Raw genomic sequence first — 27,435 nt, forward strand, 5'->3', positions numbered from 1 at the left:
TCCCTGAAGAGTCCCCGTCTAGACTGAGCACCCCCAGTTCTTGAACCAGCCTGGGCACTTCCTCCCGATGTTCTAGAGCTCATCAATATCTCTCACAAAATGTGGCACCCAGCTATGTAGTCTGCCCTGTGTGAACCACAGGGACCCTACTACCTGTTGTCTTCATGGATATTGCCTAATGTTGCAGCAGACTTGGAAGTCGGTTAACAAGCATTTATTGAGCGCTACTATGTGCCAGGCATTGTGCTAAGCACAGCCCCTGCCCCCGAGGAGATCACGCTCTAAGTGAGGAGGCAACATGCCAATAACCGTCCATACAAGGTCTGGCAGCGTGAGTGGGGAAGTGCACTCCCTGGACTCGAGCCTCTGTGTCACGCTGTTCTCACAACTGCTCCTCGAGCCGCTCCTTTCCATCAGCGACCAGAGTGTTTGCTGTAAACGCTTGCTCCTCTCTAAAGCACGTCTGGGCTCCTTCTTTACGTCCAGACTGCAGGCAGGCTTGTGTTTACGCCTTTGGCTTTTACATCCCAGTTTTCTCCAGAGACAGAGACTAAAAGCTTCAACTGTAGGTGTCGGCACTCTTCAAATTTTAGGGGTGTTGTAAGAAGCGACCATAGACTAGGGGGCTGAGCTCTCCATAACCACTTCTAGCCCTAAATCTGTGATCCTAGAAAAACCACATAATAAATCCCAAAGCCGGTTCAATTCAATGGCATCTATTAAGCACTTCAAGTGCCAAGCATGATCCTACGTGCTGGGAACATAAAGAGAAAAAAGAGAGTCCCTGCCCTCAAGGATCGTTACGCTCTACCTGCCAGTAGAAATGCCTTTGAAGCGCTCTCTGCCGGCCTCATCCGCTTCTTATTTTAAATAAAGACTTGAAACTTGTCTGTGTCACCTTAGACAAGTCATTTAACTTTAGTAGGCCCTGGCTGCCCCATCTATAAAATGAGAAAAGCACCTGACTTACCTGTGGATAGGAAGCTGTGTCAGGTCGTCTCCAAAGGGTCTTTTTAGCACTGAGCTCTGGCCTTGGCCTGGGTAACCAGGAGTGGACTGTACTAGTCTGGCTGGAGCAAATGGAATTTTTTCTGCTTCCAACAAATGGGTCTTTCTCCTGGTGGTTCTTCCTCAGTTACCCCTTTAACACAAGCCAATTCCTAAGGCCCCCCCTCACTCACCACTGGTTTAATATTCTAATACTACATTCAGTCCAATCCAACAAACATTCATTAAGTACCTTCTTCTGCAAGGCCCTGCCCCAGAGTCCTGGGCATCCCACCCAACAGATGGTGACTGACCAGTGGCTCCTTCATCCCACCAGGGCCTAGGCCTGTAGAGGGCTTTGAGATCACCAACGTGACGGCCTCGTCAATCACGGTCCAATGGGCTCTCCACAAGGTCAAGCACTCCACCGTCAATAAAGTTCGTGTGTCTATCCGCCGCCTTGGGGACCAAGAAGACCATGCTGTGGAGCTGGACAGTACCACTGACAAGTACACATTCTGGTGAGACCACAACAGAAATGAATTAACTTTGGACAACAACAGGCCCCCCACCATTGGTAATTACTTGCTTTACAAAGCACTTTATCAATATGAATTTCTATTATGGGTGATATGTCCATTTTTTGGCCTGGTGAGGACTGGAGTGATTCCTGTGCCTTACTTTACCCACTAGACTTCTAAACTTGCCCTGATCATGCCCAATAGTCACACCATCCCCCATCTGATTATGTGCCAGGCACAGAAACCTAGGCTCTGGGGATACAGAAGCAATAAAACAGTCCCTGTCTTCAAAGGGCATCCCAGTCTCAACAGGGTAGAGACAGGAAAAGCATAAAGAAACTATCGAAGAAAGTCAGCAAAATGAAAATGCAGACCAGCCACTTGGCTCATCCTCTCCCCACTTTGTCTCAGGGATCTGCTGCCAGGAGAGAGGTACGTTATTCATGTGGCCACCCTCAGTGGGCTGGGCACAGAAGATCATCCCTCAGAGAGCCTGGCTACTGCGCCTTTCCACGTGTGGACTCGTGAGTATGACACAATGGGTTTGGGATCAGACCCTCCTCCCCTTGTCTTGGCTGCTCTGAGCTCTCTGCAGGAGCCTGGAGCCCTGGATGGATGCATTCTAGTCCCAGAGAATGCTGTGGCTGCAGGAGAAAAGGAACTATGGGTCACTATCACTTAGTGGCCTAGAGTTTTTTCTGTAATACATATGACTTGATTTATCACAGAGAAAGACCCACGTAACAGGAAGAGTGGGATTGTCCAGCATTAAATTTACATCTATATGTATAAAGTGCCGCCCTTGCCTAGGTATCACACCCTAGCTAATGGTCTAATCCAGGCTCCAGCTCTAAGCTCTGTGTGTCCTGGGAGGGTCTACTACTTTGTGGGAACTAATGACCTCCTGTGGTCTTCTATCCTTGGAGGAGGCTAAGTGCTGGCCAGTGGCCTGGGGAATCAATCCCTGCACAGTCCACCAGTTCAGTTCAGAGGAGCCCGGGGAGCCACAAGAGAATTACTTCTCACGGCGCACATTTAGAGCTTCGTGAACACAGCCTCAGGAGCCTTCCAGACCAACTGGCTCTTTTTACGGATGGGGAAACTGAGGTCCGCAGGAGGATGTCCCTTCCCCTGGCCAAAGAGCAGGGAGTGGCAGAGGCGGATTGGAGCCCCAGACAGCACCCTTGTCCAAGGCACCACCCCTAGAAGGAGGAGGGTATGTGGTGTGTGAGCCATCACTGAACCGGACCCCACGTGAGGCCGACTCAGCACAAGGGTGGTGGTGGTAACTGCTCACCAGCCACTGGGCTGTGATCAACCACCTCTAGCTTTAAGAATGGCAAAAGTGAGAAAAGCGAATGTTCAAAGTGACTGTTTTGTCCTTGCCAAATCTCAGCGGGAAGACCCAAGTTCGAATTCAGCCTCAGATGCTAGCTGTGTGACCCTGGGCAAGTCACTTCACCCTGTTTGCCTCAGTTTCCTCATCTGTAAAGTGGAGATAATCACAGCACATCCCTCCCAGGGCTGCTATGAAGATCAAGTGAGACGATGTTTGTAAAATACTTGGCAAACCTTAAGCCACTATGCAAATGCTAGCCATTACTCTCCCTCCAGTAATGCCAGTTCTCCTTCTCCCCTTTCTCTTACACCAATGCCCTGAGCAGGTCCTCTCTCTCCTAAAAACCTGACGGCCTCAAGAGTCACTGCTACTTCTGCCCACATGGTCTGGGAGCAGCCACCTCCCGGGGCTTCCGTGGAGGGCTATATCATCAATGTGACCACAAGCCAGAGTGTGAAGAGCCGCTATGTGCCCAACGGGAAGCTGACCTCCTACACCATGCGCGATCTGCAGCCAGGTCAAAGGTATCGACTCTCGGTGACTGCTGTACAGAACACAGAGCAAGGGCAAATGCACAGCGACCCTGCCCATCTATACGTTATAACCTGTAAGTTCTGAACCGTCTTCCATGTCAAATGCCTTGAAACCCTGACCATAGGGGACGAGATGCCCCTGAGGAAAGGGGCCTCCTCCCCACCAAGAGTTTTTTATTATCTATTGACTGAGCCTAGCACACAAAATGCTATCTGTTATGACAATCTCGAAACAAGTCACAGCTATCAAAAAATACCTTACTAGTTGAGTAAGGCAGGGTCTGACACTTCCCAGAAACCAAGCTCAGGAAATTCCCATCAGGTCAAGCCTCCAGGCTGAGTTTCCAGGGGTAAAAACAAACCATTGCAAATGCTTGCAACTTCTCTTCCATGTCCCAAAAGTTATAGGTAGTGCAGCCTCCCCTCATTCAGCCAGAAGACCTACTATGTGCCAAATCACTGTTCCAAGTATTGTGGAGGATACAACACAAACAAAAGCATGGAATTTGGCCTTTACATGCATTCCCAGTCTGACCAGGAATCTAGAACACACACACACCAGAGTAAAGGTAACTTCAGACTATTTATGGTGTAATTGTTAGTACACCTGGGAAGGCTGGGCAACTGGTCCGTCAGATAAGAAGGCAGCAGTGGTTGCCCCTAAACATCTGGCCATCCTCATTCGCCTGTGTCCAGGCTCCCAAAAGCAGAGCTAGCCCAGGCTTCTGGGCTGCTGTTTCTGAACTGGCCTTCACATGACAGAGCTATGTGGTCAAAAGGGGTAATGAGAGAGCTAGATGAGAGTTACATGTGGCACAACAATGATGTCCTGGGGAGTCTGGTAATATATCAATTCTCTCTAAATGTCTATGTTTGTGCTCCCCCAGCATGTGTGCATCCCATAGGAAAGTCTCATAGAAGAGGCTGTTCTGCAAATTGCTAGAGGTCTGGAAGCACAGCCCCCAACCAAGAGCTTGGGCAGTGATGACTGTCACAAGAAAATCATAGCCCTGTCCTCAAGAGCACCTGAGCTCCATCCTACTCTCCAGGGCATGTCTGTGTCAGGGGATCCTGACAGTCAGAGCCTATAGGACCCTGACATCAATGTGCAAATATGAAAAACTGATCCAGGGCAAACTGAGTAATAAAGGAGTAGGGTGACTGCCTGATGGTTTTTTAGGTCTTTATCTTTGGTAGAAGAAATGGAGAAGTAAGCAGATGGTGGATGTGAGCAGCCTATAACATATTACCAATGAAGAATTGTGCAGGAGAAGAGGCATAAACTGGTATTACCAGAAAAGGAGATGGCCTAGACATGTAGGGAAAATGAGAGAACACCAATGGACAATCTCTGTGCTCCATTTGTATCCATACAGCGCCAAGAGATCTAGAAATTATATTTAATCTGATTTGAAAAATGAAGCTCTTTTTAGAGTTTTCTTTTTTCTCAAAATTCTTTATAAAAGCAGATGGAACTCTAAGAAGGAGGAGGGGGAGTAATACAGGAGAAAATTTAGGGGAGATAAAAAATAGATATCAATAAAATCTATGTTAAAGGAAGAAAGAAAAACAACGATGAAAAATTGAAATTAGGGTTGATAAAAGAGAACAATCACATTAACCTAAAGGTATTACGGAGTAGAGTAGACCAAAATCACATAATGATACGGAGAAAGTGCTAACACCTGGTGGCTAACATGTGACCAAAGGAAAGACCCACATGTGAAGAGAGAACAGGGAGAGGAGGCAGGAGAACCATGCTTTTGAGGAGGACCTGAAGCCTATCCCCTGGAACAGATTCTGCCACATGTGGCTCACCTAGAAGTTAAATCAGTGACTCTGCTACCTGAGACCAGAATAACACACAGTCCAAACCAGGTGCCTTCTTGTCTCCAGTCTTAAGGCCCAGGGACAAGGACTCTGGCCAGGGCCATCCCTACGACATGGGCTGGAGAAGGGGAGGGGAGGGAGGGATGAGTCGACATCACAGAGCACAGGAGTCAGGGGCTTCTTTGTGCTCACCTTCTCTGCAGCACAGAGGGATGGCTCTTCAGACAGAAGATGGAGCCAAGGAGGGCACCCCAGAGTGCTAAGAAACAGACTGCCCCCAGCCTTTGTGCCTGATCTCCGGCTGCTGGCTGACCGAGAGGTTTCAGAGGAACCATCCCAGCCCCCCAGGTAGGATTAACACCCCCCCCAAACCCACAAGATTGTCCACATAAACACAGCTGGAAAATACTTCATCTCTGCGGGGTTTACAAATGAACTGGTTCAGAAATGGAATGGTCTCCACCCCTGGTGGTGCTGGCTTCGGTTCACAGATCCAGTCACCTTACAATAATAATAACAGCCTGAATTTATATGGCGTTTTAAGGCTTGCAAAGCACTGTACATGTGGTGTTTCATTTGTTCCTCACAGCGACTCCATGAGATAGGTGTTAGTGTTACTAGTATTACTACTAGCTTCATTTTACATGTGAGGAAACCGAGCCTGAGAGATGTTGAGCTGCCCAGGGTCACACAGATAGTGAGTGTTTGAAACAAGATTTGAACTAGGCTCTTCCTGCCTCCAAGTCCAATGATTTATCCAGTACACCAGCCAGCTGCCCTGATGGATGCCTAGGAGGAAGACTGGTCACATCCAACATTGTCTCAAAGGGCAGGAACAAGACCCTGGAATTTGGCCAAGCAGACCACACTGGGGTGGCCCAGACGATTTCTGGAGTCATGTCCTCTGTTCTGCTCAGCCCCCTACTCTCCTAATGCTTTCGGCAGCCAATTTCTTTGCTGCTATTTTTTACCCAACAGAGGGCCACCTCCAGCTGGCTCAATGGCGATTTTATAGCTTCTTGCCACCATGTTTCCTTCTGAGCAGTTGAAGAGGCCATGCAAGGAACACCACCCACCTACAAACCAGGGCCCAGGTTTGCCACACAGACACCCATCTGGCAGCATCAGCAACAGGATTTCTAACCTAGATTGCAGAATTTGGGAGTCATGAAGGCTTGGGTTTAAAACCTGTCTCCAAAATGCCCTCACCGTGTGACCCAAAGCAAATCGACTCCCCTTTTCTGAGCCTGTTTCCTCCCCTTTGAAATAGGACTGTTGTAAGGATCTAATGAGATATGTGCAAAGCTCTTTGCAAACCATAACGCAAGACAGAAACCTGAGAAGATATTTTTCCATCCTCCTCCCCTCCTCTCAGCCAGCCAGGAGGACAAGCCTGACTCCCTGAAGGCAGCCCTAACATGAACTGGACGTGCCAAGCATCTCAAGTTCACTGTGGCAGTATTGCAGGGGAGAGGATCTCAAGGAAAACAAATATGCAGAGATGATTTTTACAGAGCATTTTGGGGGGAGAGAGAGAGGCCTCAAGTGGCTCACAGACTGGGCAGTGTGAAGGTGGCAGTCCCCCCTCCCCCCAGCAGGACCGTTTCCTGCTTCTGAGGCCCTGACCTTTACACACTTTCCTCTGAATATTCATAGAAGGATATGGAGGAAGACCTCACAGATCATTAAGCCTGATTTGACAAAAGAGGAAATAAAAGTGCAACAGAGAAGGGACCCGCCTGCCTAGGGCCACGTGGTGCATTAGTGGGACATCCAGGACAATGGCAAATTCCCTAAATGTGAAGCAGATGAGAAAATCAGGAATTTTCCACCGGAACCCCGAAAATCGCTTCTCCACATGGGTGCTTTCTGCTTTCTCTGATGCTAGTTGTAAGCCACACTGAGAAATTCCCGGAAGTCTAAACTTTTTCCTGAAAGTTTTTGCTAAAAGTGCTGGGGCCTGAGACTCAAACTTTTGAGACAAAAACTCAAGATAGAAGTGAACAAAAAGAAGCCAGTGGTGCTCCCAAAATTGGGAAGGTTACATACATGTGCTTGCACATGTGTGTGCACATGCACGTGCTTATGTGCGGCTGGGAAATCATAAATCTGTCCGAGTCACCCTGGACTCCTCCCATTACAACACATGGAAAGCAATAGGCATTTATTTATTAAGGGATTACTCCGGCAAAAGGACAGTCCCTGCCCTCAAAGAGTTTCCACTCTAATGGGGAAAACACCACCCAAGAGGAAGATAAGGGTGGGGCAAGCAGGAGAGAAAGGAAGCCATGCTCAGGTCTGACAGAGCAAGGGAGGTGTGGCTGGCCTGGGCACCTTCCTTCAAGAGGAGTCTCAGGGAGGAACCAGCCAGTCGAAGGGAGGGGATGCAGGGCAGAGTGCCCGCTGGGGGTTTCAAGCCTGCCTCCAGGGTGAAGGGGCTGCTGGGGGCTGCGCAGGCAGGCAGGGAGCAGCGCCCGGTCCTCTAGACCTGCTCCTGAGTCGGGACGCTTTCACAATCTTTGTTGTGGTTGTGTCCGACTCTGTGAGCCCACTTGGGGGTTTTCTGGCACAGGTCCTGGAGCAGTTTGCCATTTCCTTCTCCAGCTCGCGTTACAGACGAGGGGACTGAGGCAGACAGGTGAAGTGACTTGCCCAGGGTCACACAGCTGAGTGGCTGAAGCTCGATTTGAACTCGGGAAGATGAGTCTTTGTGACTCCAGGCCCAGTACTCTGTGCACTATGGCACCCCCAGCAGCCCTTTACAATCTTTACACAGGTTCTTCTTGGCCCTTCTTTCTCAGGTTTACTGAACTGGTGGATGGTAGAGGAAGAATCAGCGCCAAATTCAGCAGCGTCCCGAGTACATCGGTCACTGTGAGATCACGTAGGTGTCCAGGCGTTCACTCATGGCTCTGTCTGGGTCTCAGGCGCCTCCCTGCTCAGGGAGCCAAAGCGGGTTCACACTGTAGGTGTTGTCTCTGCCCACTCTGGACTACACGGGGCCGGGCAGGAGGACGCAGTCTGGCCGTGTCCTTCCTGCTTAAAACCCTAGGGCCTCTAGGCTTAAATACAAGTCCTCAGTCTGTTCCAGCCACACTAGAGTCCCACCGCCATCCATGTGCACAGCCCATCTGCCATCTTGGAATGCACTTCCTTCTCTACTCTGGGCTTCGGTCTCTGCCTTTCAAATAAGGGGGTTAGACTAGTTCAACGGTGGCAAGCTCAAATTGAAATAGATTCTCATGGGCGGCACATTGACCACAAATTAACATTGTCTATGTCATATCATATTTGTATTTATTTTGTTAAACATTTCCAAATTACTCTGGAGTTTTGCAGGCTCCTTGTGGCAGGCCTCCAGTTTGACCCTCTGGACTAGACAATCTCTCTACTGTCCTTTCCTGCTCTAGTGGACTCTATAATATTCTTTCCAAGTTCCATGAAGCATCCTTGATCCTTCTTTACCCTCCCCCCACCTTGGTGGGTAAAGATCTTTTCTCTCTAATTCATGTATGTTAAAAACACTAATGCACTTATATATGTGACACAAAATTATATATCTGAGTGTCAAATACTCCCTAGTAGACCATAAGCCCCACGAAGGCATAAATCATGTCTCATCTCCTCTTGGCATCTCTCCCCAACCCCAATGACTATGCAGGCATCTGGCAAACATGGATGTTAGGTTGTATTCATTCTCCCTCTCCATCACACACACACACACACATCTCAGATACATACACACACAAACATATACACAATTCTTCTTCTGAGACAGTGTGGTCTATGTGATACTGAAAAACGAAACCCAATTAAAATATATTCAGACAGCCTAAGATGACCACCTAGATCCTGAATAAGCTTCACAACTCTGCACCAATGAATCAACGAGCACCTGCTAGATGCTGGGGACTGTGGATCCAAAGACAAACATGAACTGGTCATTGCCCTCAGGGAGCTTACCTTCTACCAGGCAGAAATTCTAGAGGAAATTGGAAGTCGACCCTATGTGGAAACAAAGGCAGAACAAGGGAGAAGTAGATCACGGGCTTAAACCCCAAAGTAGTAGCTGCCATTTTGTAACCTGGACCTTTATGCTTTTCCACAACATACTAGAACCAGAGACCCCAGTGAAATTGGAGAACATGGAAGAATCCACCAACCGCATCAGCCTGGCACTCCAACTACCTGAACCCGAAAGCAACAAAGAGGAGGAAGGTAAGCGAGAAGAGAGGAGAGGTTTGCCATCTTGATCCCAGCACTAGACAGGGCTCTGCTTGTCCTTCATCATGTGGACAGGCTTCCCCCGTGGAGAAGGCTGGAAAGCCCAAAGCCCTCTGGGAGAACAGGAGCTGTCTTCAAGGCCCTTCACTCTGTGAATCACCTGCCCACTTCTGTCTAGGTGGGAGAGCCTCGACTATGTCTGGGCTCCTCCCTACACACACACACACACACACACACACACACACACACACACACACACGGACTCAGACCCTCTGCGGCTCTCCCTTTCCCAGTGCTTCACTGATATTGCTGTATTCGGTGACGAGGTTTCCTATTCTTGGTTCACTCTGGACATGCAGAATGAGCCTAGAATCAGAGGAAAGCCATACAGAAGAGGAACAGAGGAAAAGTACAAAGGATGTGAGAGAAAAGCAATCCAGAAAGAGGGGAGCAAAAGCAAAGGGGGGGTGGAGAGATCTGTACTAGGAAGGCCCTGTCTACTGAGACAGCGCATCAAACACTGACATAGAAAGATTAAGTGGTTTATAGGCCTCCTTTAATCTTGAGCCCAGCTGTCCAAAGCTTCAGAAGAGTGGAGGGAACAGCATTAGCAGCCCTACTCACAGAGGATGGTCTTGTAAATGAAGCCCTTAACCTTCTTGGAGACATCTCTGTAGATCCTACGTATGCAGGGAGCTAGAAAATAACATATATTGAAACTAGCCACACCCTCTCCAGTGGCCTCCTGCACCAGAACTAGGCTCTCCCAGGTGGTTTAACTTACATCTTTATATCCATTAAGAGAAGGGGTTGCCTTCTTTAAAGAGCAGTGAATAAGGAATGCTGCCATTTTGGATATGATGCATTCTATCCTGGCGGACACGCTTTGTGCATATACTTTTCTAAGTGAAATAAAATGAACATTCACCATGTGCTTTCTGTGATGCACTGGCCCATTCATTTTATTTTTTTCAAGTGTCCTTTTTTTGGTCTTTTATTTCATGAATCACAGAAAGAAGAGGAAAGGCAATTCACTCACTCAGAAACACAAGGGTGAAGTTCTCAGTTGTAAGATCAGATGTCAACTTAAAAAGTGCCTAGGGTATTTTATTATTTATATCTGAATTCCATTTCTAGCTCTTGTGATATAAGCAAATGAACTAACCGGAGACACAAGATAATAGGAAATCTTGGTCAGCACGGGGCCAATGCAGAGTAAGCATTGTAATAAGTGAGGGTGAAGTCCTTTCCTGAATTCCCATGGGGAGGATTATGCCTAAACCTGGCTTTGGTTTTTGTTATAGATAAAAGCAGATAAATCATCTGGGGACATTTTAGGGAAGAACAAGGGGTAATGAGCTTTTGAGGTAGAAGAGAGCATGCGCTGGACACTTGGCTAAAAGAGATGAGCAAGCAGGCAATGATAGCCTGAGGACAGCAATCTCTGACCTCAGCAGCAGTGTCCCAGTGCCAGATCTGCCATCTTCCTGAGGCCACAGGGGAAGGCAAAAATCAATTATCTGATCAATTCATTGTCCATGGCTATACAAGTAAAAACTAAAAATAGTCATGGTAAGAAAAGAAGTTTTAATCTGCAGATTTGGAGGATACTGGAGAAGCAGAGAGTCCAAACAAAATCCCCCAAGATAGTAGAAGCAGAGGGCTGCACTCTATCACATTCAAGATCCACATAAAAACATTATGGGAGCCTAGCAGAGGAGTGGAGAGCCAAAGTCAAAGGCAAGAAGACTTGGGGTCCCGTCCTGCCTCTCACCTACATTGGCTGTGACCCAGGCAACCTTCTAAGCCCACCAAGTGCAGAGAAGGTGCTGACCTTCACTGCTGAGCTCAGTACTTGGCACGATAACTGTTTAATTACTGCTTCTGATTGGCAGAGGAAATCTCCTCACCTGGGAATCCCCTCAGCCAATGACACCACACATCCAGCCCCTAGCCCCTATCTCCATGGAGGGGCAGAAACAGTCCTGAACTTCAGGACACCTGGGTTCCCTCCCCAACTCTGTCACTAAATAGCTGAAAGGCCTGAACTTGAGGGAACAGCAAGTTATCGGTGGTCTGCGCCTCAACCCTGATGCCTGCTTGCTGTGACCTTAGGCAAGTCATTGAGTCAAGCCTCGGGAGGGAGACTGACATGGATGAGTTCCTACCAGCATTTTTGGAAGGAACATCCACTTCGGTAAGTTCACAGAGCCCCTGAGGGGCAGTATAGAATAGGAGACAGGGTACTGGACCGAGAATCAGGAAAATCCGAGTTCAAATACTGCTTCCTAGGTATATTCCCCTGAGCAAGTCACAGAACCTCACTGTCAGTTTAAAATGAGGAGATGAGATCTGCTGTCTCGGCTCCCAGAAGCCCGGAGCTAGGAAGGACCTGAGCCACCACCGAGCCTCACTCCGGTGACTGAGCATCCCATGAAGGTCACTTCCAGCTCTTTGGTGTCAGAATATTCCTTACCTGCCCACGTCACATGGTTGGTGGGAAGGCTTTGTAAACCTTTTTTCTTAAACCAGACAAGTGATTTCTGGTGTGGAGACCTCCTGGTGAAGAGCAGTCTTTCTTAGAAAGGTCGGCAGCCTCTCAGTAGCCCAGTCAGGAGAGATCAGAGCCAGAATTGGAACCCAGGGCTTCCTCACTCCCAAGGCCATCGGTGCCCACAATCCCTTTCACAACACTGGTTTGGATCAGAAGCTCACCTTCTTAAGGAGGCTTTAGAGCTTGACCCAAGCACACAGACAGGGGCAGGATTATTAGTATTATTCTTACTAGCTTCCTGTGGAAAAGGAAAAGAGGGTAGAGGAAGCAGAGTCATGAAGGGGGAGAGAGGAGCTAGAGGAGTGATGATAGTGGATACAAGCTAAGCACGCAGACCTCCCAGGATGTGTGCATCAGTGAATTTTATCTCCCCTCCACAAGACTGCCTGTTTTACTGCCTTTCCCTGCATTTGGCAGACGGGGATGGAAACTCCTGGTGGAAAGCTTGTCTTTGGTTCTGCCAAGACCCAAAAGTCCGGCTGACTGCTCCCTTGCAGGGTGGCTGGTCTTCCCAGCATCCTCCGCTGGACCAGCATTGCACAGGGGCTTGGAAAGCAGGCCGCTGGGGTAGTGGTCCGTGCTCTCTTCCTCCTCTTACTGCACCCCATTCTGAAAAGCACCCCAGAAAAATAAGGTGCAGAAGGCTAAACCCCTCTTCTCAACTTTATTTTGCTCTTCCTTTTCATACCTTTAGCCTGCCCTACAAGCTAACACAGCCTCAAAGGAAGGTAGCACCCAGGGGCCAAAAGGCATGTTTTGCTGTCCTGATATGCTGGGTGGGGGCTGGAAGGCTAACAATCTGTCTCGGTACTTTGGTTTCCAGATGACCACAGGAACTGCTCCATAAACCCCTGCCAAAATGGCGGCACATGTGTGAGTGGGACGGACTCCTACAGCTGTGACTGTGGCATTGGATTCAAAGGCAGACACTGCGAGCTCTGTAAGTCAGGAGTCCATCTTTTCCTCCCAGCCCGAAAACGGAGCCATCAGCTCTCTTGGATGCATGGCCCAAGATGCGCTCTGCCTCTGGCAGGACCAGCACAGGGCTGAAAAACACTAGTAGGGGAAATTGTCACTTCTCCCACTTATACCTAGGGTGGAGAGGGAGAAAAGGAAGGGTTCCCAGTCTGAAGCCCAGCCCCATGGTCTTCCTGGGCCCAAAATAAGAGGGGGGAGGGGGGAGGAGGGAGAGAAAGGGGACCATCCACTGCATTCCACTGTGTATGACACACCTAGCAGCAAGACCTCTATGGTGCCCCCAGAATGGTATCCAATGAGGGCCCCCTCACACCAGAGTGGTGAGAAGGGCATGACCAGTATCTGACTAGCCTTTCCTAGGGACGGGGACCAAAGAGGGCTCACAGAAAAGCAAGGGTGCCTGGACATCATTTGAGGAGACAAAGCGTGTTCCAGAAGCCCCCCAGATGAGAGGATGACAGGGAAGCCCTCCCTGAGGGTTGGTGCCCACTCTGAGACCAAAGCCTAGGAAGGCTAGGCTTGGAGGACTCAGGCTGCAAGCCCTGACATGACCATTAAAAATATCTCCAACTGTTTTCCTGAGCACAGCCTGTCCCGTGGCGGCCCAGCAAGGCTTGATGCCATTTCTTTGTGGGAAGGCCGTCCTCTGGGCGCTGCCTGCCTGGAGATGCATGAGCAGTGAAGCAGGGGCCTTCTGCCTGCCCCCGTCCAGGATTCTCTACCGCTGAGCGTCCTTGTGGGAAGGAGGCGGGAGGTTGGGACAGACTCCTCGCTGACCCACTTCTCTCCTCCTTGGACAGCGTGCAAGAAGGTGCCGCATCCCTGTACACGGCTGTACTCAGAGACCAAGTCCTTTCCGGTCTGGGAAGGAGGAGTCTGCCACTACGTGTAAGTCAGACTGGACCTTCTCAACTTTCCAAAGGCCCTCGTGGGCAACCTCAGCAACAAGGTGACAGGCAGGCAGATGAGGAAACACTCACAAGGAATGGACCCGGGGGCTTTGGGATCAGTTTGGCTGGGGGCGAACCATGCCGTCTCTCCTGACCTCAGTTTCCCAATGTGTGAAATGGGACGAGCTGGTCTAGGTAACTTTTTAAGGTTCTTTGCAGCTCTATGTCTATGATTCTAGCTACAAGAAGGTTGACTCAACCAGTCACACAGCTAATGAACAATAGCAAATTCAGCACTGAAACACAGGCCTCTCCACTCTCAGGCCTCTGCTCCTTTTCTCTGGGCCTGCCTTGTGTGGAACTTGAAATCACAAATCCTGGTCCTCCCTGTGTGACCTTGGACAAGTCATGCCCCTCTCTGAGTCTTGGTGGAAGGAAGGGTTAGAAGCCGATGACCTCCAAGGTCCCTGCCAGACTTAGAGCTCGGATCCTAAGACCTTGGGGCCCCAAGGACCCCACCCAAACCAGCCTGACGGATGGGTGTCCCTTCTATCCCATGCTTGCATCCAGCCAATAGGAGCACCATGTTAAAAAGATGTAGTCAGTCAGCCAACAAGCACAGCTCTTCCTATGTGCCAGACCCTACACTAGGCAATGAGGCTACAAAGAAGGCAGGGGCCTGTCCCAGCCTTCAGGGAACTCAGGCACCAGGGGAGGAATGATGTGCAGACAGCTCTGGCCCTGCCAGACCTCTGCTGAGCAGATGGAAGGAACGCAGGCCCGCAGGCTCTGGCGGCGGTGGCAAGAGGGCCCAACAGGGTGCGGCAAGGAAGGAGAGAATCCAGGCACAGAGGCCGGCGGCTGCACGGTCAGCCATGCATTCCACTTCCTGGTCCCTGCCAACTCTGTGACCTTGGACAGAGCAAGCTGATTCTTCTGTAAATGGTCAGCATGGCCTCACTCCAAGGTTCCTTCTTGGGCCAACATTCTGGGTCTCCAAGGGTCTAATCTGAGATTCCATCTGGTCAAATTTGAACCCAAGTTCAATACAAAGTGCTGTAATAAAGAGGTGTAGATGGGGGTAAAGATGCTGCAATCTCAGAGAATCATCTGCCTCTCAGAGTGAAGAGAATGCAGAATCAGAATAATGGCTTACACACCAACTGCCTTCTGTTTAAAAATACAAATGGCAACAAAAATACAGAGGAAAAGATCAGAAGGGGACAAGGGAATGAAAAGGACGTTTTTATTTGTGTCTTGCTAAAGCAACTGTGCTTTTGGATTTAACAATAAGTTAGACTCAATTTTATGTTTGAACACTTTCAATTATGTTTATTTGAATGCCTTTGATGGTAGGTTAATAATAATTGTTTTTAAAAATTTAAAGGAATACTCCATAACTCATCTAGATGACAAAATAAGTAGAAAGTCAAGATCAAATCCTAGTCACCCCAAATAGACATTAATAAATGTACAAAGTCCTCAGGTGCCTCCCAGAGAAACTGAGGATCAGGCAAGCTCAGGAACCAAGGACCCTGCCCTGTCAGACTTGAAATCTAAAATGTTCTCCCCAAAGTCTGCAGAGCAGATGCCTCCCACAAGCCCTGGGCTCCTTGGCAGCGCAGAGTCACTGACTCAATTCTCTCTTTCAATGGCAGGTACAAGAGAATCTACAAAGTCCACCCTGACATCTGCTACAAGGAGAGCTGTGAGGGCACCACTGCCCAGAAGACCCCCAGCAGGTACTAGCCCAGGCTGCCAAGGACCTGCCCGATGGCTCAGGCAGCCTGGACACAGGGGCTAGTGGCAAGGGCAATGGGGACGCAGCCAGCAGGCGGTCTGCGGAAATGCTGTAGCCAAAGAACTCATCACCTAGTGACCCCTCACAGTGACAGCCAGACACCTGGCTGGGTGACCACCAGGTCCCTACAGAGAATGGAAAAGTATTCCCGGAGCCCTTATGTGAGGCCCTGCCCCCTCCTGGCTCACCCAGGGCAGCAGCAAGGCCAAAGGCGAGGCGGTGGCGCCTTCCACTTTAGAGCGGACACAGGTCATAAACAGGAATCCTGGACAAATCGACATGACCACTCACAGCTACTACTTTGGGAAAAGTCTAAAACTGGCTTTTTTGTAGTAGGCTTCTTCTCCCGACTCTTGAGGCTCCCTATTCTAGGAAAGCTCGATCTGGAATCAGTAAACTCTAAAAACAAATGTGTTCCATTAGCTTCTCTTTTCTGTTTCAGGAAACAAAGCAACAGTCAAATAGCAAAGAAGCCTTAAGGTAAGTAAGTGCCCTTCTGAGGTCACAGGTGAGGAAGGAGACACTGGGGCTAATCACTTAGCAGTTAAATACATTTCAGGAGAAAGCTCACGGGCAAATCCCAGCACTCAAGCTAGCCTCCCTCAAAGGCTGGAGACTCCTGCGAATATTTTAGTTTTCAAGAGAATGGACACATTTGGGGGCCTTTGGGGACCATTCCCCTTTGGCAGTTCTTTTGCCTTTCACCTCCAGGAATAGTACAGGACCTGGCACAGAGAGGTGTTTAATAAACACTCAATGACTTAAAGTCCATACGAAGAGCCACAAGGACAGGCTGAACTATGTGGAAAGATCTATAATACTAGGCCAGTCTAGTGAACTCACGAGCACACATTAGAGTGCTGGGTACCGAAGCATGCCAGACTCCGAGCCCACCTCTTTATCAGACAGGTGACACTGGACAAGTCTGTGCTTCTGGCAATTCCCAAGACTTGCCCACATAGCTGACTCTCATGAGACCCTCTACTTGTCATTGAGTGCTGGAGTCCCACCAGCTCAAAGGTCTGTGACTTGACCCACATCTGTCCTCCCAGCAGGGCACATCTGATAATTCCTCTCCACCTTCCCATCCATGGTTTCACAAGTTACTGTGGTCAAAAAATGTCCCCAACCTGGTGGCCAGGTGGCAGATGCCATTCTTCCCAAGCAGATGTGGGTAACGAGGACACTAAGCCTGTCCTCAAAGCCTTTCCAACCTGGAAAGGCCAACTGGGGCACTGGTTCTGCTAACACTGCCTTCAAGGACCAAGGTCCCCTGAGCAGACCAATTCCTGATGACAATTTAAGGCACAAAACCCCAACTAAATGGCAAACAGAAACAAATGGAAAACGATTAGGCGAAATGAGGTGCTTCTACTTGGAAAGGATGAGGCTGAAACTGTAACTTATAATAGATGGAAATCAGGATTTAAATTGAAAGTGTCACTGAAAATATTCATTTCTTTTTCCCTCCTTCCTTAAAGGGTCCAGGATGATTGTAGTTTAGTACCTTGTCAACTCTAAGGGCTTTTAAATCCCAGGAAGATGAGATCTACTACATGGGTTGAAACAGAACCCAAAGAAGAGAGGCGCTTTACTAGACGGGAGCTCACACCTCTGCATCCTCCTCTCCTGAAGCCTCTCTGAGACATGTTGTCAGGCCTGAATACCACGCCAGCCACCTCCTTCCTTTGGGGACATGGCCAAGGCTTCTTCAGTTTTCTAATTCCAGACTTCATCTCTCCAAGGTGTCTGCATTCTTCCCAAGATATACCATCCAAAGGTTTTGCGTATGCAGCACAAGCCTTTGGAACAGTATCAGCTAGTTTTCTACAATGACTGAAAGGTATCATTGTATGGGTATGCAAATGAGAGGGGGTTAACTTGGCAGACCACCAGGAGCATGACTGGAATCAGCAGACCCCGGCTCACAAAGTTCAAAGTGGGCATCAATCTTCTCTCTGAGACCAAAAAAATCAAAACGGAGAAGAGACGTTAGCAGCAAGAGCAGAAATGAATCTCTCCCAAGTTGAAAAGCAACTTCAAGCATTGTTTAGTGCTACTTAACCCTTTTTGTCCCTAGTCCTATAATCTGAAGAGTATTTTTGTTAATGGATGTTTTGCAGGTTAGTAGTCCATAGCATGGATTAGTGCCTTTTGGTATTTTGAAAGAAGAAATGTTAATTAACGCTATCTAGCTTAGAAACCTTTCTGTCTCCAAGAATTTCATATGGGCTTTTGCATGTGGACAAACTCATTCCTTAGCTGGCAGATCAGGCACAGCCATTACGGCCACCCTAGACTAACGGGAAAAAGGTCTGCACTGCTGCCATCAAGACAAACTGTTTTAGTCTACTGACTCATTAACCTAAAATTTTTAAAGTTTGGTCCTTGACCAGAGAGGACACATTATCACTCATGATGCTAACTTTTCAACATATTTCAAAAAACACTCCCCCAAAATGCTGTTAAAACAATGGAAACCCTACAGGATACTTAGAAATGTTAACATCATTATAGCAACTGACCCCAAGTAGACCCCAAAATCACTGCTGAGTCTTGGGCTCACCGTGCCAGGCATCAGTCAGTAGTCAAGGGTGGAGACAGTGCTGGAATGCATTAGTGCTCTAAGATAAACAGAGGGAAGAGGAAGAAATCTGACCTTCAAATTTTAGAGTTCTGTCTGTGAAGGAGCAAGGCAGCAAAGATTGCGTGTGTCAGGATGCACAGCCTACACAGAGATTTCTCTTACCTGTCCACATTCCCCAGTATCTGAAGGTGCTGAAGGAGAGCATGACCCATTCAAAATAGAAGGCATTCTTTTTCACAAGATGTAGTCAAATTTTACAAGAGGATTTCTTTGAAGGATTAAAATCTTGGTTTTTAAATCACGAGACTTATATGTGGGTATGCCTCAGGAAAAGCACACACACATTATTGATCAGCCATTTTTACAAAGGAAGGACACACCAAGGACATAAACTACACAGCAAAGCTTAAAAACTTCTACCATTTCAAAAGCTGTAACAAATAGCCACTTGAGATTGGCTTTAGTTTAGTGAAGAGTCAGAAACACAAAGGTGGCTGGAAAAGGGTCGTTACTATATATAACCATGGGATTTTTTTTTCAACAATACTGGGCCTCAACAGGATCACATGATGTGACTGGAAATGTACATGAGAGAAAAAAAGACTTCTATCATCATGTAAATAATTCCTGGAATCTCAGAAAATGAGAAAAATGTTTGTTTGAGATAGCAAATTCTGAGTTTGGCGATCTGTGGCCGAGTGACCCATCCCTTTTGATGTTTTACAGAGAAATGAAAACATCTACTGAAAAAGTTTTTCTCAATATTATGTTTTCACAGCAATTACATCTCTCAATTTGCCTTTAAAACATTCCAAGCACATCCGCCAAGACACTTTTTCCTCATGACTCATTCTGGACCTCTCATTTCTTCTACAAAATCATTTGAAGGCCTCTTGCCTCTTCCTAAAAGCCCATCAGCTCACAAGCAGAATGTTGACAGAGGATTAGGGTTTGCCCACAGAGGACCCAGGAATCCCTCCTTCCCTCTCTTCTTCTCAAAGGGGCGTATTCATTTGTGGTCCAAGTGAAAAGAACCAACAAACTGGAGAACATCTTTAGGATCCCATCTCACTGATCCAGCACAAAAACACGGGCTCCAAAGAAGCACACCATTTGAAGTCCCAAAGAGAGAGGGATGTGACTAGAATTCTTACCTGGTGAAATGGTTTCATCTCGCATGCCACCATCTCCAGCACAGAGCAGGGAGCTCTGAAAAATCTCCACCTCCATACTCACAAGCAACCTCTCCCTCACAACAAACAGGATCTCGCTGTAAGTGAAGCAGAATTTCCTTCTTGCCGGGCCAACACCGTTCGCACGGCCTCCCCGCGCAGCCAATCAAGTTGCATCCCCCAGTGCCCTTGGCTGCCATTGCCCCCAGTGAAATGGCAGCCCTCACGCTCCGGCCTGTCTCCCTTCCTTGACACATGCAAACATCAACTTGCTAGAGAGAGCAGTTACGATGCATCCCAGGCCTAAATGCCCACACTGACCAGTTAATGCAAACTGTACAAAATCAAGGCTATAAAGCAAGCGCAAAAAGAATCTTCTTTCAAATCTTGTTGGTTTGAATTTTTTTTAAATACAATTTATTTTCTTGAAGCCCCTTTTTGGTTGCGTAAATGGGAGCAAGAATGTAAGTAAATCTAAAGAACCTCAGGAAACGTTAATTGACATTTTTCAATGTATCTTGCTTAATAACAATGTTAGTCATTCCTCAAAACCGAACAGGTTGAAAAAAAAAAACAGATCATCATAGAGCCGTAAATGATTGCTCAATAAACTAAGCAACAAGCCTGAATAAAAATGAGGATCACAGCTTGAGGTTACCTAGCCCAACCCCCTCATGTTACAGAAGAGAAAAGTGAGGCCTACAGGCTCTGAAGCCAGTCCTCTGCCTATCCGGGGCACCAGCCTGCATCCCCAGAGCCCAATGCAGTGCTCTGTCCCTTGGCAGGGTCTCTGCCATGAAAACTGGGTCTCTACTGGGGAATTCCACCCATGTGAAATTGAATCGGCTTCAGCCAACATTCCAGCCTGAGGAAATAGAGCTTTGCTAGGGAGATGCAATATGGGTACCTGCCACGACTGCCACAGTTTCAGAAAGGCCTGACACTAACAGACCAGGCTGGGAAGTAAGCTGCAGGCCAAGTAACAGGGTCGGCGATGAAGAGGGTTCCTCATTTACTGGGATCCTCAATGATCGTGGAACCTCGTAAACAATCAATATGAAGCCAAAGGCAGAGCCAGACTTCACAAATGGTTCTCATTCCATGGTACACTGCAACCACAAGTGAATCAGCCATTTTTAGGTCAAGAACCAGGACCCCTGGGAGGTAGCCAGCCACCTGCTACATCCTGAGGGTGACCTCCCTCCTGCCCCTTCCAGTCTTACCATTACCACTTAGCACATTCACTACTGACCCAATGGAAGGAAAGACGGTTCACTCCCTGCCATCAGAAGGAGGAACCCCTCCCTCCAGGCTAGGTAAGCAACTCACATATTAGCAGGGCAAAAAGCGAGGCCAGACTTGTTTACTGTTCTTACATCCATTACAACAAGGGAGTCCTTAACTTCAAGTGGAACCACAAGACTCTCCAGTCCCATCCAGCTCCAGTATCTCGGATCCTCTACTGAAAGTCTGTCTGTTGGTCTGGTCACAGATCTAGGTCTTCAGAGGACGTCAGTAACTCGAGAATCCTCCAATGACGTTTGCAGCAAACATCTTCCTAAAGTGAAACTCTCGATCGGCGTCCTCCACTCATTTCTGTCTCACTCCTCGTCATCACTAGAACTGTCGGCGTCCTCATCCTCAGACACGCTCAGACCTTCCCCCTCCTCCAGTTCCTCCCGAGTTAAGAGCTGCTTAAAGACTTCAAACTCCTCCCAAGACGAGTGGGCTGTCTTGGCTAAAAACTCTGCTTCTGGGATTCTCAACACCGAATTCACAGAAGGATTGCAGATCTGGGTTTGTCCCTTTTTATCAGGAGTTTGGTAAAGGCCCAGTCGCTCTAAGAAGATATGCCTCTGTTTGATCTTGGTCATTGAGTACTGGAAGTATTTGGTCTTCACCAAGTCCCGCTGCTTTATTCCCATCCTAAAATATGCGTACTGTAAAGGAACAACACAAAAACATTGAGGAATCCCAGCAGTAGAATGGGAACCACCATCCACCTCCATCATTCCCCACTCCAATCACTGAATTCTGATTACTACCTAAGGGGAGGCCACACAACCATGGCCACAGCCCTGGTGTCACATACATGAACAACAGGTTCAGATCAGAAACAAAGGAGATGAGAGGAGAAAGAACCCAATGATGACAGGAGAGGACAGAGCCCCAAAATGGGACCTGACATACTGGTCGCCGCCTCCCTCTCCACTCAGGAGGCCTGACTCAGGGCCTAGACAATCACATCTGAAGAAACTGAGTGGGCAGGGAAGGGGTACCAAGGATTCACAAAGGAACAAAGAGGCTGCATCAGTGGCTCCTCAAACACATTCCTCCCCTTCTGAGCTTCCCATGGCCACCAGAAATCTGTCCTGGCTCCTGGGGGGGGGCCTCTCCTTCCTTCAATTACACCTCAGCAGGCTTTAGCTCTTTAAAACATTAGGCTCAAACAGATTCCTCATCGGGATCCTGAGAATACCCGAAGCCACAGGAGCCTTGCTCACACCACGCCAAGCTGGGCATCCTGGACAGTGGCAGCAGGTGAATGCCCCTCCTGCCTGACTCAGTTCCTCTGTGCCTCAATTTCCTTCTATCTAGAGAGTCCCTGAAGAAGTCATGAACAATCTCAAGCATCAGGACACCATTTTCATACCAGTGACTGATCTACCAAGGGGTATAGTTTATTCTCATTCCAGGGTTCATTTAACTTCCATTGTGATAATACTAAACCTCACATTTCTACATGACCTTCAGTTTGTACACAAAGCCCTTATCTCCCCCAAACCCTGAGTCAGACAGCATAGGTACTGCAGGGCCCCTCTGGCAGACGAAGAAAACAAGACTCAGCAGGTGGGGAGGTGAAGCCAAGAACCTTGAGCATGGCCAGCAGGACCCCAGCCCCGGGCTTTGACTCGTGTGGGACCCTCTTTCCTCTGAATTACAGGCTCTAGGCCAGGCCTGACCTCCAGGGAAATACAAGGAAAACGAACTGGGGAGAAGAAGGGCCTTGGCACCACTCCTCTCCTTAAGCTCTGCAATGGGCTTGGCCACATGGACACCAGCACTCTCAGACATTCTTCAGGAGACCTTTGGTGACCCTAATTTCAGACTTCACTTGAGGGTAGGAACATCAATGCCCTACAATCATACACAGTTACCCATTTTTTTTCCTTTATTAGCTCTTTGCAAATGGTTCAAGCTGTGCCTATGTGGGCAGAGGCCCCAGCCCACCTTCACCTGCTCTCTCTCACCTGGAATTTATACTCCAAGGCACTGGGGTCCTCCTGAAGAACCCTGGGGCAGCTGTGCAAAATCTCCGTCACCTGCTGCCCCGTGAAAAGGCATCTATCCTTCAGAACTGACACAAGGGCATCGATACGCTGCTGGCTCATGGTGAACAGGTCTGGACAGCAGTGAGCCATGTGCTGCAACTTCCCTATGGGACACAGGAAAGGAAGGAGGATGACCACATGAAGGCTGGCCATACACCCATCTATACCACAGAGCCGGGAAGCTCCGACAGGCCCTCAGAACATCACCACGGATGCCAGTGTTTCACGGGCAAAACATGGGACGGCAGGAGCTGCCTCCCTCGTCTACCCTGCAGGAAACCTCTGCTGGTGGCTTCGATGGCCCCAGGCAGGCCTCCATCGGGACATGGAGTAAAAGGGGTGGAAGCTGCAGGGACTGGGAAGGATTGGGCGGAGAACCCTTGGGGGAAGGTGGAACGGTCACAGCCAAGGTGCAGGCTCCCCCACTTAGTCCCCTTCTTTTCTTCAGAAGCCCTAGGAATCAGACCACCTGCCCTCCTCTCCATGGAGGATGAAAGGGTAAGGAAGACCTCTCAGGGTCAGGGTGAGGAGATGGGGCCAGGGCAGAAGATCTGCCCACAAGACTAGCGCTGGAGCTGAGGAGGGTGACAAGAGGCCAACCTCGGCAATTCACCCAACCTCCTGTCTTACCAACTCTTCTCATCCTGTGAGACAAAAAATGAGGACTTTTTGCCAGGGCAGGGCCTAGGCAGGCAGCAACTGGTAGAAGAGGGAAAAAAGAGAGAGAAAAAGTCCCAAGAAGGGTCAGGAAATAGGGATGCTCCAGCTTTCGGTCTATGGATGAGCTGAGGATGACTTGCCTATGGGTCAGAAGTCAGAAAAGCCCCTTGGCTGCTCCCGTCTCACAACTGTCCTTCCCCGTGTTTGGTCCCCCTCAGCGCTCACCCTCTTGCCCCAGAAAGCAGCTGGGGCCTCTTTCCATCTGGGCCCTTTCCTCAGCCCTCCCCCACCATGATGGCCTCAGTGGCTTCCGACACTGAAGACTCTCCTCAAAACACAAAAGCTTGTCATTTAAGACACAACCTGGCTCCCACTCGTCTGTCTTATTTCACAGGACTCCTTTTCACACTTTCCCCATTCCAGCCGAAGGGGCCTGCTGACTGTTCCCCAGACACAGCCTCAATCAAGGATCCCGAGTCCCCCCCAATCCCCTCCAGTCCAGAATCCGCCCCCTCCCCTACACCTTGCCGACTCCTTAGTGCCCCTGAAAGCACCAGCTGGACACCACCTCACACCCAAGGCCCTTCCAGCTGGTCACACTCTCTTCCTCTTGTATGACTTTGTATTTACTTATCTGTCGACATGCTGTATCCCCCTGTAGAATGTCAGCTCCATGAGGGTAGGAAGTGAGGCTCACAGTGCCTTACCCACAAGAGGGACTAAATAAATACTTATTTGAGTTGAAAAGATAACACTGGCCTCCACTGATTTCTGAGCCGACATATAAAGCCATATTACCTAACATCATTAACTGGAACTCAACACCTTGACATCAGAACGAAACATGACAAATAACACTGAGTTCACTACATTCACCCCATCCTGAGGGCGATCAGCCAGGGGCAGGGACGGGCCTCTCCCACATAGGGATGTGCTGGGCTCTCACGGTGCACCAAGAACAATTATCATCCCGCTTGACCCTCACAAAAAACCTGGGAGGGAGGTGTCACTAACCCCACTCCTCATACAGAGGAGGAAACTGAGGCAGGCAAAGGTAAGTGACCTGCCCAGGGTCACAACATGAGTGTCTGAAGCTGGATTTGAACTCAGGTCTTCCTGGTTCCAGGCCCAGCATTCTCCTGGACCACAGAGCTTCCCAGGCAAACACTCTTTCCTGAAGGTGTCCTTGGTCCTCTTGGCTACCAGGAAGGGCCCAGAAGATCAGGACCCCCAGGATCCAGCACCTGACAGAGGTGTGGGCGAGGGCCCAACCTGCCCACTGGGTTCCGCAGTTCCAGAGCACTCAAAAAGGAGGTGCACGGGAAAACTGACAGCCTCTCTGGCTGGGAGTGACGCAGGAGAACCTGGATTTCAGGAGACTGTGCATCACGCCCACAACATCTTCCTCGAGCTGTGCCAAGGCAGCGTCAGCCAGGAGGAGGAAGCCCCCAGGCTCATCCGCTTCTTGTTCATCTTTCTGGTCAGTGCCTATGCCCAGTGGCGTTTATCAAGCGGCATCACTTCCATAAGAGTCCCCTAACAAGTCTACAAATCCAGGGATGACGTTTGGGAGGCGTCCTGAGCAATGAAGTCAGGACCATGTGGGGATGAATTCCAGTTCTCCCACTCACTGCCCTGATGAACCCGCACTCATCCCCTCACGTCTCAGCCTTCGGTGTCCTCTGTAAAAAGAGCACTAAGACATCTTGCCCCCACCGCCCAGAAGCTTCCCCTCGTCCGAGATACGTTCTCTGAGGGCAAAGACCGTGTCACTGGTGTCTTCATCACCCCGGCACCTATATCAGCGCCCGGCACCAAGCAGTCCCTTTCAAAACATCTGTTGGACGAAATCAGATGGCGATGGGAACACGGGATCACAGATGCAGAGGCCGCCTCCACAGCCTCCTCATTTTACAGATGAGGAAACAGCCTGGTGAAGTTTTGCGAACTGGCCAAGGTTACACGGCTGGGAAATGACAGAGGCAGGATGTGAACCCCGAACCCAGGCCCCAGCACCAACCCTCTTTTCTACCGGCCACCCCAAGGGCCCTGAACACCAAGCTGTGGAGAAGTAGCGGGAGCGGATCAGAAGGCTTCCGAGCAACTGCGACGGTGCCCACCGGGGTTCTTTACAATGCTTTCTGGGACTAACGAAGGATAACCTTTTTTACTGCTTTTTCTGGAAGAAACTAAAATGTGAGTTATTTTGTCGTACGGAAATTAAAGGTAAAAAGATCAAAGTGTTTCAGAACAGGGAGAAGAAAGAGGAAGGTGAGAGAAAATGAGACGGGACAGAAGAGAATCACGTACCTCCTCCAAGGCCAAGCCGCCTCAGGTGGCTGGCCCGATTCTTCAGCTGTTTGCCCGTCACCTGCAGGATTCTGGGATTCTTCTGCAAGGCCTTACACACGGGATCAGGGTCCAAACCCAGCAGCATTAACTCTGACACCACCGCCAGCATCTGGTCCGGTTTGATCCCTGCGTGGATCCCGAACAGCTCCTTTACGTGAGTCTCGCTGAATCCCATGTCCGAAAGCAAATTCACCGCCTTCTCCAAGTCCACGGAGGACGGCTCCTTCTGAACAAGCAGGTTCGCCGTGTTCTTGCTGGATTCGAGCCCCTTGATGTGGTTCTGAGGGGCGAGAAAGGCCGTGTCCTCACGACCATCCCCTTTACGGGAGGCTGTAGTTAATCTGCAACCACGGATCTGGGAAGGAGCCCCTCCTGCAGTTTTGTGCACGCCATGTAGACGCAGCTGTGCAGCCCAGTGTAGACCAGGGAAGGGCACCAGCTTGTGGAACTGAAAGACCTATGAGAACAAGGACCTGTCAAGAGGCACTGGAGTTGACAATGTGCACAGAGAGGGAGGTAGGCCCACCAGCCACACGTGGATTACAAGGAAACCCAAAGGAGACACAAAGGCAGGGCCCTTAGGCTCAGAGGCCATGGGGACACTGGAGACGGCGTGAAGGGTCTGCAGGCCCCGGGGCCGGGCCCATCCCCCACGCTGGAGGAACTCAGTCACGTGCACTTGATTTTATAAACCACCCCGTGACACGCGTGGCTGTGCGGCCCATGACGAGATTGTGTGTGTATATGTGTATGGCGCCTAAGGAAGGCATACAGGCCCGACACCAGGGAAGGTCCTCGGTTCAAGTCCCGCGCCCCGTGAGTCCTTTCCACCAAACACCACAGACCTAACCCCCCACTTTACACATGAGGACACTGAGGCCCCCACAGCAGACGCCCCGGGAATTGGGGGAGGGGAGCTGCGGGATCCAGGCCTCGGCTTCCTCAGCTGAAAAAGGAGGAGGGCTGCCACCGCCTCCTAGCACCCTCCCAGCTCCGACTGTGCCCTCTTGGCGCGGGACAGGCGTCCACATCCCGAACTCGCGGGGTATCCAAAGGGACGGTGCTGGGCTGCGCAGCCGCACTCAGCCTCACTCCAGCCTCCGGGGCGGGGGCAGAGGAGGCGGCCACGCCCCTACCCCCCACAACCCCCCCCCCCCCCCGCCGGCCGTGCAGCTCCCCGGGCGGGGCTAGTGAAAAGGGAGCCGCGCAGCCGTACTCCGGCTCCTCCCCTGGGGGAGGGAGCGGAGAAGAGCCGGCCGCGCAGCCGCATTCCAGTCCACTCCAGCTCCCGGGCTGGGAAGGGGAGGAAAAGGGAGCCGCGCAGCCGCAATGCCACTCCTCTATGGCCGACTCGAGGCCGCGCAGCGGCACAACTAAAGCCCTAACCTGGCGCCCCGGTCTGGACTACAGGGAAGCCTGTTCTGGGATCCACGGACCCAAAGTCGACTGCCGGCCCAAGCACTCCTGCGCCGGGCAGCTTCGGGACAACGCCGCCCTCCCGCGACCCGAGCTTCCCCTCTAAGGTAGTAAGCGCTCGGCGGAGGAGGCACCGACCTGCCTGCAGGGGGCCGCCATAGCACCGGGAGTCCTGCGCGCGCGCAGAGCAGCCCGGTCCGTCGGACCGCCGGGCTTCTTCCGGTCCGTCGGTCCGTCGCGTTTCTCCGCCGCCCGCAGA

At 50.0% G+C, this 27,435-nt stretch overlaps 2 protein-coding genes across 2 annotated transcripts in view; one reads left to right on the plus strand and one right to left on the minus strand.

Moving 5' to 3' along the window:
* Positions 1-15,605, plus strand: part of SNED1 (sushi, nidogen and EGF like domains 1) — a 102,092-nt gene extending 86,487 nt beyond the window's left edge. The window contains exons 23-31 of the mRNA XM_036755829.1: positions 1,325-1,508; positions 1,920-2,032; positions 3,173-3,454; positions 5,414-5,558; positions 8,012-8,094; positions 9,327-9,428; positions 12,812-12,928; positions 13,767-13,854; positions 15,515-15,605. Coding sequence (XP_036611724.1) covers positions 1,325-1,508; positions 1,920-2,032; positions 3,173-3,454; positions 5,414-5,558; positions 8,012-8,094; positions 9,327-9,428; positions 12,812-12,928; positions 13,767-13,854; positions 15,515-15,605 — 1,205 coding nt within the window. The remainder of the gene's footprint in view (positions 1-1,324; positions 1,509-1,919; positions 2,033-3,172; positions 3,455-5,413; positions 5,559-8,011; positions 8,095-9,326; positions 9,429-12,811; positions 12,929-13,766; positions 13,855-15,514) is intronic.
* MTERF4 (mitochondrial transcription termination factor 4) lies at positions 15,089-27,435 on the minus strand. The gene is made up of 5 exons (XM_036754754.1): positions 27,315-27,435; positions 25,719-26,217; positions 22,668-22,852; positions 20,324-21,356; positions 15,089-19,514 (listed from the first exon to the last, which is right to left on the minus strand). The coding sequence occupies exons 1-4, from the start codon at positions 27,333-27,335 to the stop codon at positions 21,018-21,020; spliced, it is 1,044 nt and encodes a 347-aa protein (XP_036610649.1). The 5' UTR covers positions 27,336-27,435; the 3' UTR covers positions 15,089-19,514; positions 20,324-21,017.

This window comes from Trichosurus vulpecula, chromosome 4, assembly GCF_011100635.1.
Source record: "Trichosurus vulpecula isolate mTriVul1 chromosome 4, mTriVul1.pri, whole genome shotgun sequence".
NCBI lineage: Eukaryota > Metazoa > Chordata > Mammalia > Diprotodontia > Phalangeridae > Trichosurus > Trichosurus vulpecula.

Bases quoted from the DNA above. Each gene is read 5' to 3' on its own strand.
- MTERF4 (XM_036754754.1), bottom strand. From the start codon at position 27,335: ATGGCGGCCCCCTGCAGGCAG. The intron at 26,218-27,314 runs GTCGGTGCCTCC...TTGTTCTCATAG, and splicing joins TGGCGGCCCCCTGCAGGCAG to GTCTTTCAGTTCCACAAGCT. The intron at 22,853-25,718 runs GTACGTGATTCT...TGTGTCCCATAG, and splicing joins GCGGCTTGGCCTTGGAGGAG to GGAAGTTGCAGCACATGGCT.